Below are 13,917 nucleotides of genomic sequence, written 5' to 3'. Positions count from 1 at the left end.
ACTGTTGCCATCAACATGTTTACTCGTTCTATGACCACACTCAACAGAACTGAATTATTGTGAATTCATATATTAATACTAGACACCTTAATGATAATGTGGACCAAAAATCTTTGTCATATCTTTATGTTAACATACTTTACTAACCTTTTGTTTTGGAGCTTTGATGCAGCCATCATCTTCTCATGGTGCAAACTGGAATTAAACCGCTCTGGTCATGTGACAGTTTGCACTAACCATGTGACACTGCACGTTTAATTGAGACCCTTTATTTTTTCCATATTTGCAGGAAATGCACTAAAACATCAGTCAGTAAGGTTTTTAGAGCTTTATAAATGAAAACCTTTTTTACGGTCACTATTGTGACCGGTGGGATTACATGGGTTTAAATATATGGACAACATGTTCAGTTCAAGTTTATTGGACCCACTTTATATTAAGTGGTTTTAACAACTATGTACTTACATTTAAATTAATCGTTTGGTACAATGCACTTATTGTGTACATACATGTTTTTACATTGTACTTATATTTGAAAAATACCTGCATGTAATTACATCTGTAATTAATTTCTGTAATTACATTTATAATTACACTGTTGACCCATCCCTTACACCTTAACCCACCCTTAAACCTATCCATACCACCAAACCTGTCCCTAACCTTACCCGTATCCCACCTCAATAGCAGCAAATGTGTTTTGCAATACAATATGAACACAATAAGTACATTGTACTTATTTTTTGATGCAAGTACATAGTAGTTAAGGCCACTTAATATAAAGTGCTTTTCACAATGCAAATCGTTGCAAAGCAGCTTCACAGAAAATGAACATTTCTACATTACATATAGCTTATTGGCGGTTGCTATGTTAAGGTGATGTCCATATTGCAGAAATGTAGTCAAAATCATGCAGTAAGTTAATGACATGCATTCAAACAAACAGCGAACACTATTAACTATGATTAAATGTTGCAATCAAACTTGAAGATATGGTAGTATTGTATGTTGGTTCAGGGATATATGAGGTCCTCAGATTATATTCAAACCAAAACAACTAATTTTGTTCCAGCTGTAACAGTGCAAATCTGTTTCTTCATATAAGCTGTTTCTTCATATAAGTCAAAATCTAAATCTCACAAGTTTAAACATTTATTTTCTGACTGGTTTTCTTGGTTTTTACCACAGATGAGGATCTAGAAAAATCTGACTTTGGATCCTCTGCTCTGTCTACAATTATCAATGTGCTGATATTAATGTGTGTGGCTGTTCTCAGCATAACTGCACTCATCAAATGGAGGAAGAGACGAGCTGCTGGTAAATGATCTGTAGAAAGTTTTTATTCTTAATGTGTTTAGAGAAAAGCAAGCTAATGTTTATTGCATCTGAGGAAGAAATAATAGAAGATAAAATAAAATAAAAAAATGAACCTTTATCATGGTGTAACTCTTCTTCAGGACCTGGCTCCAGTACTTCACATCAAAGTGGATATTCACCTACATCAAGTAAGTTTCTTAGTGGTTAATAGAATGTTATTTTTTTTACATTCAGCAACAAAATACATTTAAATTACATTATATCTTAACTTTAAATTGTTTCTCTTTTTAGCTTCAGAACAAGAAACAACTTGAAAGATTTATGGCCTCAAATTAGAATCTTATAAAATACTATTTCCTGCTACTACCCATTCAGGCAGGTATTGCAAGTGGGTTATGCCAACCATCTCAATATGTATTTGATTACAGTTCCAGAGAAAGTAATATATAGTACTGAAAGACTTTTTGATATTTTCATGACTGCATTATACATGTCATATCATAATAAAATTCCAAATAAAATTTTTCATTAAATGGTCAAATTTTACTGGCATGGATATCACTTTAAATGTGGAGAAAGTTGACAAGATTTTTCTTGCATTCATCTCAGAAACCTGAAATTTGAACAGTGCATGTAAACTTTTTACAACCACTGTATTTGTAGGACAACTATATGCATAACTAACTAATGCCAAAAGAGAGAGAATATTTAAATAATCTTGATTTCAGTCAATATTTCAGTAAATACTATTTCAGTAAAATCTCAATCCTCTATGATGCCTCATTGTCTATGTCCATCATTGTGTGTGTATTTTGAGTGGTAGTTTCTTTCTGCAGTTGATCAGGGTTGTGGAGTGACAAAGCATCTTCATAGGAATACGCGCACACGCATACACGCACACACGCACACACACATTTAAATTAAATGAAAAAGAGAAAAATACATGATTGGTAGGAAATCAGAACCATTTACCCGTTGAGTGTGTGCAGACAGTTTGTGTAGTTTGATGGTTGAGCTTCAGAGAATCAGCAATGAGGTGCTTTGATGGTTTGAACAAATAACCATTTAAGGATAAAAGGGTTCTTTAGGAAGATATGGTTCTAAAAAGATCTGTTACTGTGTGTAAAGAACCTTATCTTTTTTTAGGGTATCATATGAAATGAATAACATCATTCATAAGAGTATTTAATCTTATGAATCACCTAAGACCACCTTGACAGAACATTTGTTATTTACAAAAAAGAGGGCCTTAGCAAACTTCCAAGGAGAAAAAAAAAACTTCTTTACAATGCTACAATACCAAGATATCAATTGACATCATATTTCTTATTTTAACTAGTTATTTCAGTTTTATTGAATTAAGGACAGATATTTTAGGAAACTAATGGGAGTTACAAAATTAATTGTGGTTAATTACTCAAATCTACTGTCATGGACAAGTGGGTCTTTGGGGTCAAAAATATTCAGAACCACTGCCATTGTAGATACACTGTACACATCTTTGGATGGTCAACAAACTACAATGCTAAACAAATATTACTTTTTCATAAAAAAAAAAAAAAAAAGATAAAAGTTATAAGTTGTTCCTCAGACAAATCAACTGTTTGGAAAAAAATATTTAAGGTAATTGGTCACAACAAGGCTACTTTTGGTATCTGTAGGGACATGCATTTTTCTGTGGCAGTATCGGATGTCTTGGGAGTGAAAACAGGTTGGGAAAGAACAATCATAAAACACAAATGTCCTTTTGAACAGCAAGAAAAAAAAAAAACAGTAGTAAAGCAATAGTGTTTTTTTTTTATATAAGATAAGGTCATACATTTGTTACCTCTGTTACATTCCCTTTGTGGTTTCATCATGTGATGGTCATTTTCAAAACAAACCAAATGGCATCCACCAAGCAAATGCTAAGTTACTGTATGCATGTATTGCCCTTGACTTTTAATTGGATGCCTTACATAGATTCTTTTCCATCATCCACAGAAGCTGAAATCAATAAAACATTGCTTTGGTTTCATTTCTAAAAGGTTTAAAATTCTAAAATTAACCTTAAAATGAACATATTGCTGACTTGATATAAAACATAGTATACTCACATGGAGTAAGGGAGTATTTACTCTGTGATGCCTCAGAGCCTCGTTCTGAATAAGAATAACAGTTAAACCGGGATAAATAGAGAGTTACAGAAACACACACACACACACACACACACACACACACACACACACACACACACACACACACACACACACACACACAGTGCATATGGTGTCTAAAGGAACTGATGTTTGGTTTTGAATGATGGTATAATGAATTAATACCAATTCATTTGGTATAATGAATTGGACTTTACAGAACATTTACCAGCAGCTCGTCTCTTCCTCCATATGATGAGTGCAGTTATGATGACAACAGCCACACACATGAACACCAGCACACTGAAAACTACAGACTGACTGAAGGATCCTGGGTCAGATTCAGCCACATCTGAAATTGGGGTGAGTTTAAAAAAACAACAACAAAAGTGACATTAATAACCGGAAGAAAAAAAAAAGCTTTAGATAGATGGAACAGTGGAATAGTGGCAACTGATTTGTGTTGGCTTAATAAAGTAAGAACTTTTGTTTTGCTATTAAATCTAATGGTTTCTAGTATACTTTGTTGTTCAAATGGGAGTTTTATTTGATTAATTGTTGATTGTTTTATTTATTTACCATATGCAATGTCCAGTTTGTTGTGCAGACTGAGGTGCTTCATTGTGCAGTTGTATTTATGTTCCTCACATAGTTCTTCTTTACTGATCACCAAACTCTTCCTCATCTGGTACATTCCGTCTCCGTTGGGCAGAATCTCTCCTCCTGTGATCTGATCATCATCCACAGGCTGACCATCTCTGAACAGGGTCAGGTTAATGTGACGGGGGTAAAAACCAGTGGCCAGACAGCTGATCTGAAGCCCTTGAGAGTCTGTGAGTGTCTTCTTCATGAGTCTGACTCTGGGTTTCACTACAGAGAAGTACAAAAATTGTTGCAAAAACTTTTCTTTTTTTTTTTTTTGCAGCAGCAGCAGTCATGAATTTTCAGTCATGTTCTTTTGTCTTTTCTATTTATTCTAGTAATTCTCTCACCTTTTCTCATCACGTTGTTCTTTTTTAAATTCAGATACCGCCTCAGAACTTTAATGCAAATAGGATGATAAACATTTTCATACATAAACTTTACACTAAGCCATTTTAGTTGGTTCCATGTTATCATCCATGGCATTTTCATCTGAATATCATGTTTTTCCATGTCAAAAGTGAACTCCTCCATATTTTGTCCACTGAAACCATCCGAGAAATGTAGTGGACCTGGTTTATCATAGTTCAACAGTTCACATCCAGCAAGTCTCTGAAGAACTTGAACACCTTCACATGAATGGAAAGAAATTAGACACTCTTTGTTCATCATATTCATATTCACAATATTGCACAACATAAAATGACTTTTTATGATTATTCTCTCTAGTACGTTGCTTTCTCAATTCTACATCTAAATATTTCAAGAAAATAACAATACATAGAAGCTACATCTGTTATTAAATGTTTTCTGTGTTAATACTGTTATAGAGGCTAGAGCTCTCACCGTCTGTGTGATTTAAGTGTCCCTTAAGATAAAATGCTCGATTTTTCATGCTGTTATACACATCACGAAATATTGTATCACCATCATTTTGCTCTTCATCATGGTAGTTTGAATCACTCTCACTGCAATGGAAAATGCTCCACGTGGTTGAGTCATAATATGCTATTTGCACATCATCCAACATCACCACAACACTAAACTCGGGAAATTGTGTTTTTCCAACTATATATGTTGCCAAAGCCATCAGTGAGTGAGAACCTGTGGATACACAAGGACAAGCATATAATATTTGTACAGTCTCAAATTAGAAATTAACATTTATATTTAACAAGCATTGAAAGCAACAATGACTGTGAGAACATGCAAACTCCACACAGAAAGCCATCTTACAAGACAAAGCAGTTAACCTTTACCTATACAACACCTAGATGACAATATGTGATATACAATTTTTTGTTTGTTGATTTTTTTTTGGGGGGGGGGGGGTCTTTTTCCCTTTTATTTGATAGAACAGTAGTTAGACAGGATTGGTAAAGACTGGCAAGTTGGCGCTACATGTGCTACATGTCTACGTGCTGCCCACGAGGCTATCTGCACCAATGTGGATTTCACTGTACAAGCACATGTACAGTATGTGTATTCATCTGATAGATACACATAAACTATATCTAACAATGTCATGGAGCCCCAGTAAAGTTTTTATTCATATTGGGAACAAAAGGTATGGTCTAACCTTCTTTCACTCTTTATTTGGATGCTGCAATTACACTAGTGACTGAAATATTGACTTTTACTCAGCGGTTTAAAGTCTAAGCAGTAACAAGTTCCGTTTGTGTAAGATAGCCTACAGACAAAGGCATAATAGTTTTTAAGAATAAACCATACTACATACTAACAATCCTATGCGAAAAACAAAAACATAATTTGCCTGTGTTGTGTATAGGGTAGAGTGGGGGAAAACGCCCCCCTTAAGGACTGTGTATTTTTTTTTTTCTTCTGTGAAACAAAAGTTAAATGTGTTCAGAAAAGTTATCATAGTTTTAGTGACAATGACAAATTATAAACAAAGTATAAAAAAATGTCCAGAGTTTATGTTATTAGATTTTTAACAAAAAATTAATTTGTACCAAGTGGGCATTTACCCCACCTATGGGGCAAAACGCCCCCATGGGTGGGGTAAAATGCCCCCCAGTCTGACAAAGCAATTTGCTTTAAACATTTACAGCAAAATCAGAGTACAGTTTTTGCTTAAAATTAAAAAGAATATAATCAATAATTATGAATTACAAAATTATTTGAAACATTTTGTTAGCTGATGCTAACTGGCTAGCTACCTGATGCTAACTTGAGATAATTTTTAAATATAAAATCCAAATATTTTGCATTCAAAATATTTATTCAACCAACTAGTTAGAAAACATTTGATGGAAAAATAAAGGATTTGATGTTCAGAACAGAATAAATACAGAGCTCTGGCATGAAACTCTAGATGGCGCAGTCCGATAGGTCTAACTCAATCTGACCTAATTATATCATCACATGGCACAGCTGATTGGTTTTCTCCTGTATCAGTAGCCAATGAGCTCGCTGCTCAACATTCAAATACCTGGCTTTTGTTTGCTGTAGCAGTTCGCAGTGCAATTGGCGGTAGCAAGTCTCGGTACTTGCTCTGCCGCAGCAGCGTAGCAGATCTATTCCGCCAAGACCAAATACATGAACTTTGTCATGTACATTACCATGCCAATCCCTCTGGGAGTTGTCATGACAGAACTACAGTAATTGCCCATTGCCTTTGGGCAATTAAACTGGGTTTAATGTTTTACTCCACCCGGCTGGGGGCGTTTTAACCCACAGAGTATGTTTGAAAAAAAAAAATTATGTCATTCTGAAAATATAATTATATTTTTATTAAATTACACGTACTCCCTATCTTCAGGCCCTGCTGTTCTCATATCATATATAACTGTGATGTTCTACAAAACAACAAGCTTTAAAACACTTTTTTTTCTTACTGCTGAAAATTAGATAATTTACTGTGAAATCCGTTTTCTCTCCGGTACATCACCAGTGTAAGCTTCATGGTGAAAGCTTCTACATCACTCTTGTCAACGTAGTCCATAGTTACAATAAAAAATTATCTTGTGGTTATTTTGGGAAAAACAGTAGGGGGTATTTTACCCCATGGGGACGTTTTCACCCACTCTACCCTCTGTGTGAAAACAGATTTTTTAAAGTCTTAAGTCTTATTTTATGGTTGTTTATATATTTGACTGATCAGAAATATCAGAAACATGTTGGCAAGCTCTTTCAACTGGGTTTAATGCACACATGTATCAATGGACTTATTAATGAAATTTAAAAAAAAGAAGTAAATGAACTTACCTGCATTGATAACGGTCAAAAATGACATCAAATACACAAGTATAAACATTCTTTCAGTTATTTAATCCTGGTGTACAGACGTTTTCTCTTAACATTATTGTCTATTGTTCCTTAGCAGCAGTTCAAAGTTCATTTGGCACATTTTCAGCAGGGAACAAAGTGAAGTGTTTTTCACCTACATGTGGAAAACACAACAGGGTGTGAGACAGAACAGACAATGCAGCACAAGCAATAACAAAAACTAACTAACTAACAAAAATCTTTGGCTCAGCCTAATTAAATTGTTGACAGTGATGCTAATTGAATGAAGCAAAGCCAAATGAGATCAATCAAATAACTCAACGGAAACACTACGAGTTCACCAATAGCAAGCACCTCCGTGAAGTTGGCACCCCATAAAAAGAAATAATCACCAAAACTATGCCATTCGTTTGTGCTACGTTTGTGCTGATTTGTGCCGCGAAAACGAACATTTGTGCTGGTTTGGTGTTTGAGATATTAAACATTATTTTTTGACCGTGTGACGTCACTCTCCACCCCATGTTTCCAAAATCGCGACAAACAAGCGCAGTTCGTTTGTGCTCGATGTGTGCCCGTTTGTGCCGTTAAAACAAACACTGCATCTATTTTCCTTTCATTTTCATTTCGCAACTTATAAAGCGTTAAAATTTGCATGCAATTTACATATTAAGACTACTGTTGGAAATGGCAAATGTAAATTATATAATTTAATTTTAATTTTACTTTTGCACCAAACTTTGCACGTATGGGTAATGGAAAATGTAAATTTAAATACAGAAATACAATGCCATTTTGAATATTGCATTGCCATTTTGCATATTGCATTTTAAATTGAATTTCGCTACCTATATGCTTCCATCTTTTTCACCTTGCTCCAGGAGACATTTAACTTAATTTCAACATAGTTTACCCTTCCCATAAATTCCTGTGAAAGGCTTGTTCAATCTCATGCCCATTTTCAGTTAATTGCAACTAAAATTATTCACACGAATGGATTAACTAAACATCTCTTTTACACATTTAAGTGGATGACCACAATGAAATTAGGTTATGACAAAATATTAAAGAACTGAGTCAATTAGAATTAAGAATTATGTTTAGAAATGTAACATGAGAAACAGATACACATCTTACTGTTTTTCCAGCATCTCACAACCCCCTGTGAACTGCAAATCAGCTTTTCTATGATATGCTTTATCTTAAAGGGGTCATATGATGCTGCTAAAAAGAACATTATTTGGTGTAATGAATTGTTTATGCAGTTTAAAGTTCAAAAAACTAGAGTGAGCTGAGGCGGCGGGGTCGAGAACGGCGCGCCCGGCGGATGCGACGAATGAGCGGCAACCACATGTGACGGACCCCAGGCTGGACTCCGCTTTGTCCACGGTGAAAGTTGATGTATTCCCTCGGCGACCAGCACAGATCAGCTCTAGGCATGACGATGCAAATTAATGCAAATCTTCCCACATAGTGAGGTAGATACTGTATGTGGGGGCGTGTTAGAACGAGCCGTTTTAGGTAGGTGTGGCTGACTCTGAACTTTTATAAAGAATATCTCTTTGGATTTGAGACTTTAGTCTTTGCAACTTTACAGATCTTCTTTATGCTCCAAGAGCTTGTAACACTTCAAAGAGAAAGGAAAAATTGAAATCGCATCATATGACCCCTTTAAGGGGAAAGTGAAAATGGCTCAATACGTTTTTTATTGAGCACTAAGGTGTGTCATATAACAATAGATGTGGAAAACACACATACACTGTAATTGCTTTGAATAAAAGTGTCTGCAAAATGCATGCTCAATGTAAATTGTTAATGATAACTTTTATGATAATAAAAAAATTCATCATCATTGTGGTTCACTCAATCTTAATTTTGAGCACTGTGTCATCAGAGATGCATTCTTCATAAGAGAGTGAGACCCTGTGGATACACAAGGACAAGCATATAATATTAGTACAATGTCAAATTAGATAATTACTGTACATATGACTGTACATTCCTGCTAACATCTACAGAAAGTTATTTTTATTTGTTTTATTTGTTTATTTGTTTACTTTAACTGCAATACACACTGACTGAAAGACATTCAGCTCATTTTGAACACTCAAATACCGTTATTCCCTTCTTGGACCTTCAAGGATACCTTTATTGATCCACAGGTTCAATATGGTTAGGAGCATGTCTAGGGGTGGGTTTTAGGGATAGTGACAAGTACAGTACCTAACAAGGCAACATCTATGTATGTTAATGAAAATTATCATATACACTGATTATTGTTATTATTACTGTTTTATAATGTACAATACAATTAAGTGTATTAAATAATATCTCTCATTAACATCTAATACAAATAGCTTCTGCAAAAAGAAAAAGAAGACAAAGAAAACTCAAACATAAACAGATGTGTAGGTAATGAAGGGGAAAAACGTTAAGAGAACATAGACCCATCTTTCTCTAACATTACAGTGAATGTAAATATTCAAATTATTACATAATACATTTGTAAACTGTAAAGCGTTTGAGTTTGTGTAAAGAGATTCATAGTGAAGTGTAGACTGCGTCATTGAATATAAACTTGTGCTGTGTGATTGACAGCTCCAGCAAGAGAGCATTCTTTGATCACTTTCTGTAGGTTATATAATTTTAATAACAGATTATTATCATGCTATTAAGAAACAGTTTACCATTTCAGTGTAGTTTACTGTTAAGTTACTGGCTTGATTTAGCCTACAGAGGCGGGCTTTTATTGCACAATGATGTCACAATGTGACAAAATCTGAAACAGTTCGTTTTCTGAGCTTGGTTTCAATAAAAAGCTGTTTTTGGACCAACGAGTAAGTTTTGAGCTCTGAAACTTACAGGATGTTTTATAGTAAAATGACTTCTTACATGTCAAAACATCAAGGAAAATTTGATTTCTCAATTCATGACCGCTTTAAATTCAAAGTACAAACTTTTTTTTTTTATATAATAATTATTTTTATTGAATTTTCACAGTAATACAAAAATAACAAGACATCGCCCAAAACAAACAAACCAAAAAACAAACAAACAACATTTTTTTTTACAATATTACAATATTCCTTGTAGTATAATAGGGCAAAGATGAGGTTCCATATAGTCCAGATATGGAGTCCAGACTTTATAAAACTGGCCTGTTTTTTGATGTAATACGTAAGACGCTCCAGGGGAATCACCTCAAAAATTATCTTATGCCAGCCTTTAAGTGATGGAGATTTATCACTAATCCAATTAAGTAAAATATTTTTTTCTGGCAGCAAAGGAGAGAATATTATACAATTTCTTGTTAGCAGATGAATGCATTTATTAGGTATACCCAGTACCAATGAGACTAGGTCAAAATCCAATTGCATATTAAAGTCAAAGTACAAACTTGATTAACCATTAACTCTTAACTTTTCACTCAAGCAACATTGTGAATGTTTAATTAGCCTACTATATTTTGATTTTTAAATGTCGACTTATGTAAATGTAGACTATGTAAATAACAAAAATAACACATACTTGACACAAATTGTGTAACTATAAGACATAATGTGTAAAAACTTTCAACACACTTTCTGTGTTAGCAGGAACAACACATTGGTTGAGTTAAAAGTAACAAAATGTGTTGTCCTTATCTAGACAGAGATTTGTTAAAAACAACACAGGTTGTGTTGTTTTCAACACATCCTTTTTTAAGAGAATAATAAGCCTAAACTGTTCTTGTCAGTTGACTGCATTATTGAGTTAATAAATTATAGACTTCAGGGCGAGGTGTCAGAAACTGGTTTGGGGAAGTACCACTATTAATATGAAACTGAGCAGGCAGATTTGGTTTCTTCAAAAACAATAAAAAGTGTTGCAAAAATAGTCGAGCCTAACTATATGAAAATATGCAATACTTGTTTGGAAAAAATGGATTAATTTACTCAATTAATGGTTTTTGTGTGTGTCTGTTGACATGCTTTACAGTCACCAAAGCAGGTAAGAAGAATTATGGAGTTATTTTCCTTTAGAGCATCAAATATATATCAAATAATTTTTTTAAATACTACTAACAAAATACAGTAATTAAACACTGAAAGCAATGAGACAAGAAATATTTCTGATCTATGCTTTGTCTCCTAGTGTATATGTACAGTTGACTACTTTAGCATAGCATTCCAACATTTTTTTTTTCTGTTCAAAGTGCTTTCTTTATGTTCAAGGAGTAATGATTCTTTTTTTCGGAACAATTATACACAAGTTTTATTATACAATTATTTTATTATATAATTATACACAAAATCTCACACGTTAGTGCTTTAGGAAGTTATAATATGAGGCTTTACTGTTATGATGATAGCTCTAAACTGCTTGAGGATACAAGATTGTTAAAATGGTGGGAGAACTATTATTGAGCCAGTGGCTCAACTCACCCCTTCTTATGATTATTATTAAAGCATTACTTTATTGCAATTCTACATTGCAATCTTACATTTTATCACTGAACTGATGTAACATTTAGAATTTTAGACCAAACACCATCATGCCATGCTTAGTATATAAACGGAAGACAGGCATAGCTTCAGCTTTTCTTGTAGAGTTGGACAGAGCAGTGGGGGAGGTACAGAAAGGAAGGACCATAGGTCAGGTGGCAAGGGACATGAAGATCAACAGGATGATTTATTTTCTTCTTTAAAGCGATACATGGATTTGAAACAACAACAACAACCTAGAAGTAAAAAGAACAGGGTACAATAGAATGGGTCCTGAAATGTTTAAATTGGCCTTGAAGAAAATTGGCTTTTAAAGGGGTCATATGATGCAATTTCAATTTTTCCTTTCTCTTTGGAGTATTACAAGCTCTTGGTGCATAAAGAAGATCTGTAAAGTTGCAAAGACTAAAGTCTCAAGTCCAAAGAGATATTCTTTATAAAAGTTAAGAGTCAACCACGCTGTCCCCACTGGATGCAACAAATGCCTCGTTTGTAATGGGTTTTAATGTTTTTGTCTCGTCGCTCCGGCCGGACAGGGCATCACAATATGGTGAGGGGCGTAACATTTCTGTCACACGCTTGATGTATTCGGCCAATCACAACGCACTGGATAGCTGGCCAATCAGAGCGCACCTCGCTTTTCGGACCGATGAGCTTTGTAAAAATTGACACGTTTCAGAAAGGCGAGGCATAGAGGAGAAACAATAATGTACAGTATGTGGAAAATAATGTGTTTTTTGAACCTTAAACCGCATAAACACATTTCATTACACCAAATACACAAAATAATGTTCTTTTTAGCAACATCATATGACCCCTTTAAGCTCCACACTCTTCTGAAAAGGGAGGCGGGAGCACCAGATCATTTTCATTTAAAGGGTACAAACACAAAAAAACAGCGCGTTTTGGCTCATACCCTAAAAGTGGCAATTTCAACAAGCTATAAAAAAAATTATCTGTATTTTGGTATTTTGAGACAAAACTTCACATACACACTCTGGGGACATTGGTATCGATCCCTCTTTCAAAAGCAATCTTTGCACAACTCCAGCGCTGAACTGACCCTCGTTTGTGAGGCAGGCCAGCTAGCACAAACGTATAGGACTTTTCAGTTTTTTTTCCGGGACATTTCCTTCGAAAATTAAATTTAACCACCGTGTCCTCAGCGGTCTATGGAGACTCCTGTTCGTTGGTGCATCCAAACGCACGACACTTTTAATGGCTTTTGTATACATTCCTTTTTTAATGATTATTAAAATATTTAATTAAGGTTTATACATGTTAGTTTCTATGACAGAGATGAAGATAAACCTGTTAACTACTACCGGAGCTACCAGTTTCAAATGATTATTAATTATTCTCTGGGGCATTTTTGGTATTTTCGCCTAAATTTGACATACTCAAATTCAAATGTTTACCCTACACACATACAATGGAGGAAATGAAAAAAAATGGTTTAATTGTAAAGAAAACCCTTTGAACTACAAAATATGAGTGTAATTCTTTATAAATAACATTATATATTTTTCAAATATTACAATAAACACAAAAAAACATAGGCGCTTTTGGAGTTTTAAAAGAAATTATTTTTTTTTAATTCTGTAATTCAGGTTCTATTAGGTCCAGCTCTCTGCAATTTACTTTGTTTGATGCCACTAGATGCCAAAAAGTACCAGAAAAAAGAATCTTTCAAATAACAGCTTCTAAACAGGAGTTACTACATTATATGTGAAGCGAGTGAAATTGTCTATTTCTGCATCTAAATGTGTCATTGTGAGTTTCCTTTGCAAAAACAGGCTTTATAAAACACATTAACCCCACAATCCTACATTACTCTGTGCCATAAGCACTTTAATTGATTATTGATTGAATTATGTTTCATTTTTATGTTTTTCTAAGTAGTAATATACAAAATGGCACAAGCGAATTGGACCAAATTTAACATATTGTGTTATTCTACAATCAGTTGAATTATTTCAGGATGCACAAGACTGTCTACATTATGAAATATATCTGGTCTATCACATTCTAACATAGAATCCATATCCTCCAGCTTTATATAATTCCATTTATATGCATTCTGTATTGGGATA

General features: G+C 34.2%; 2 protein-coding genes across 2 annotated transcripts in view; one reads left to right on the top strand and one right to left on the bottom strand.

Moving 5' to 3' along the window:
* LOC107659586 (major histocompatibility complex class I-related gene protein-like) overlaps positions 1 to 1,631 on the top strand; it is an 8,946-nt gene extending 7,315 nt beyond the window's left edge. Inside the window, exons 7-9 of the mRNA XM_016448589.1 lie at positions 1,189 to 1,317; positions 1,458 to 1,505; positions 1,609 to 1,631. Of these exons, the coding sequence (XP_016304075.1) occupies positions 1,189 to 1,317; positions 1,458 to 1,505; positions 1,609 to 1,631 (200 nt within the window). The remainder of the gene's footprint in view (positions 1 to 1,188; positions 1,318 to 1,457; positions 1,506 to 1,608) is intronic.
* Positions 1,632 to 3,231: 1,600 nt separating this feature from the next.
* LOC107659585 (uncharacterized) overlaps positions 3,232 to 13,917 on the bottom strand; it is a 38,960-nt gene continuing 28,274 nt past the window's right edge. Inside the window, exons 9-11 of the mRNA XM_016448588.1 lie at positions 3,682 to 3,804; positions 3,414 to 3,458; positions 3,232 to 3,303 (exon numbers count right to left, since the gene is read on the bottom strand). Of these exons, the coding sequence (XP_016304074.1) occupies positions 3,272 to 3,303; positions 3,414 to 3,458; positions 3,682 to 3,804 (200 nt within the window). The 3' untranslated portion in view covers positions 3,232 to 3,271. The remainder of the gene's footprint in view (positions 3,304 to 3,413; positions 3,459 to 3,681; positions 3,805 to 13,917) is intronic.

Source organism: Sinocyclocheilus anshuiensis, unplaced genomic scaffold (assembly GCF_001515605.1).
Source record: "Sinocyclocheilus anshuiensis isolate Anshui unplaced genomic scaffold, SAMN03320099.WGS_v1.1 scaffold451, whole genome shotgun sequence".
NCBI lineage: Eukaryota > Metazoa > Chordata > Actinopteri > Cypriniformes > Cyprinidae > Sinocyclocheilus > Sinocyclocheilus anshuiensis.
Note: the sequence above shows the minus strand (reverse complement) of the source record. Positions and strands in the feature narration are given on the sequence as shown.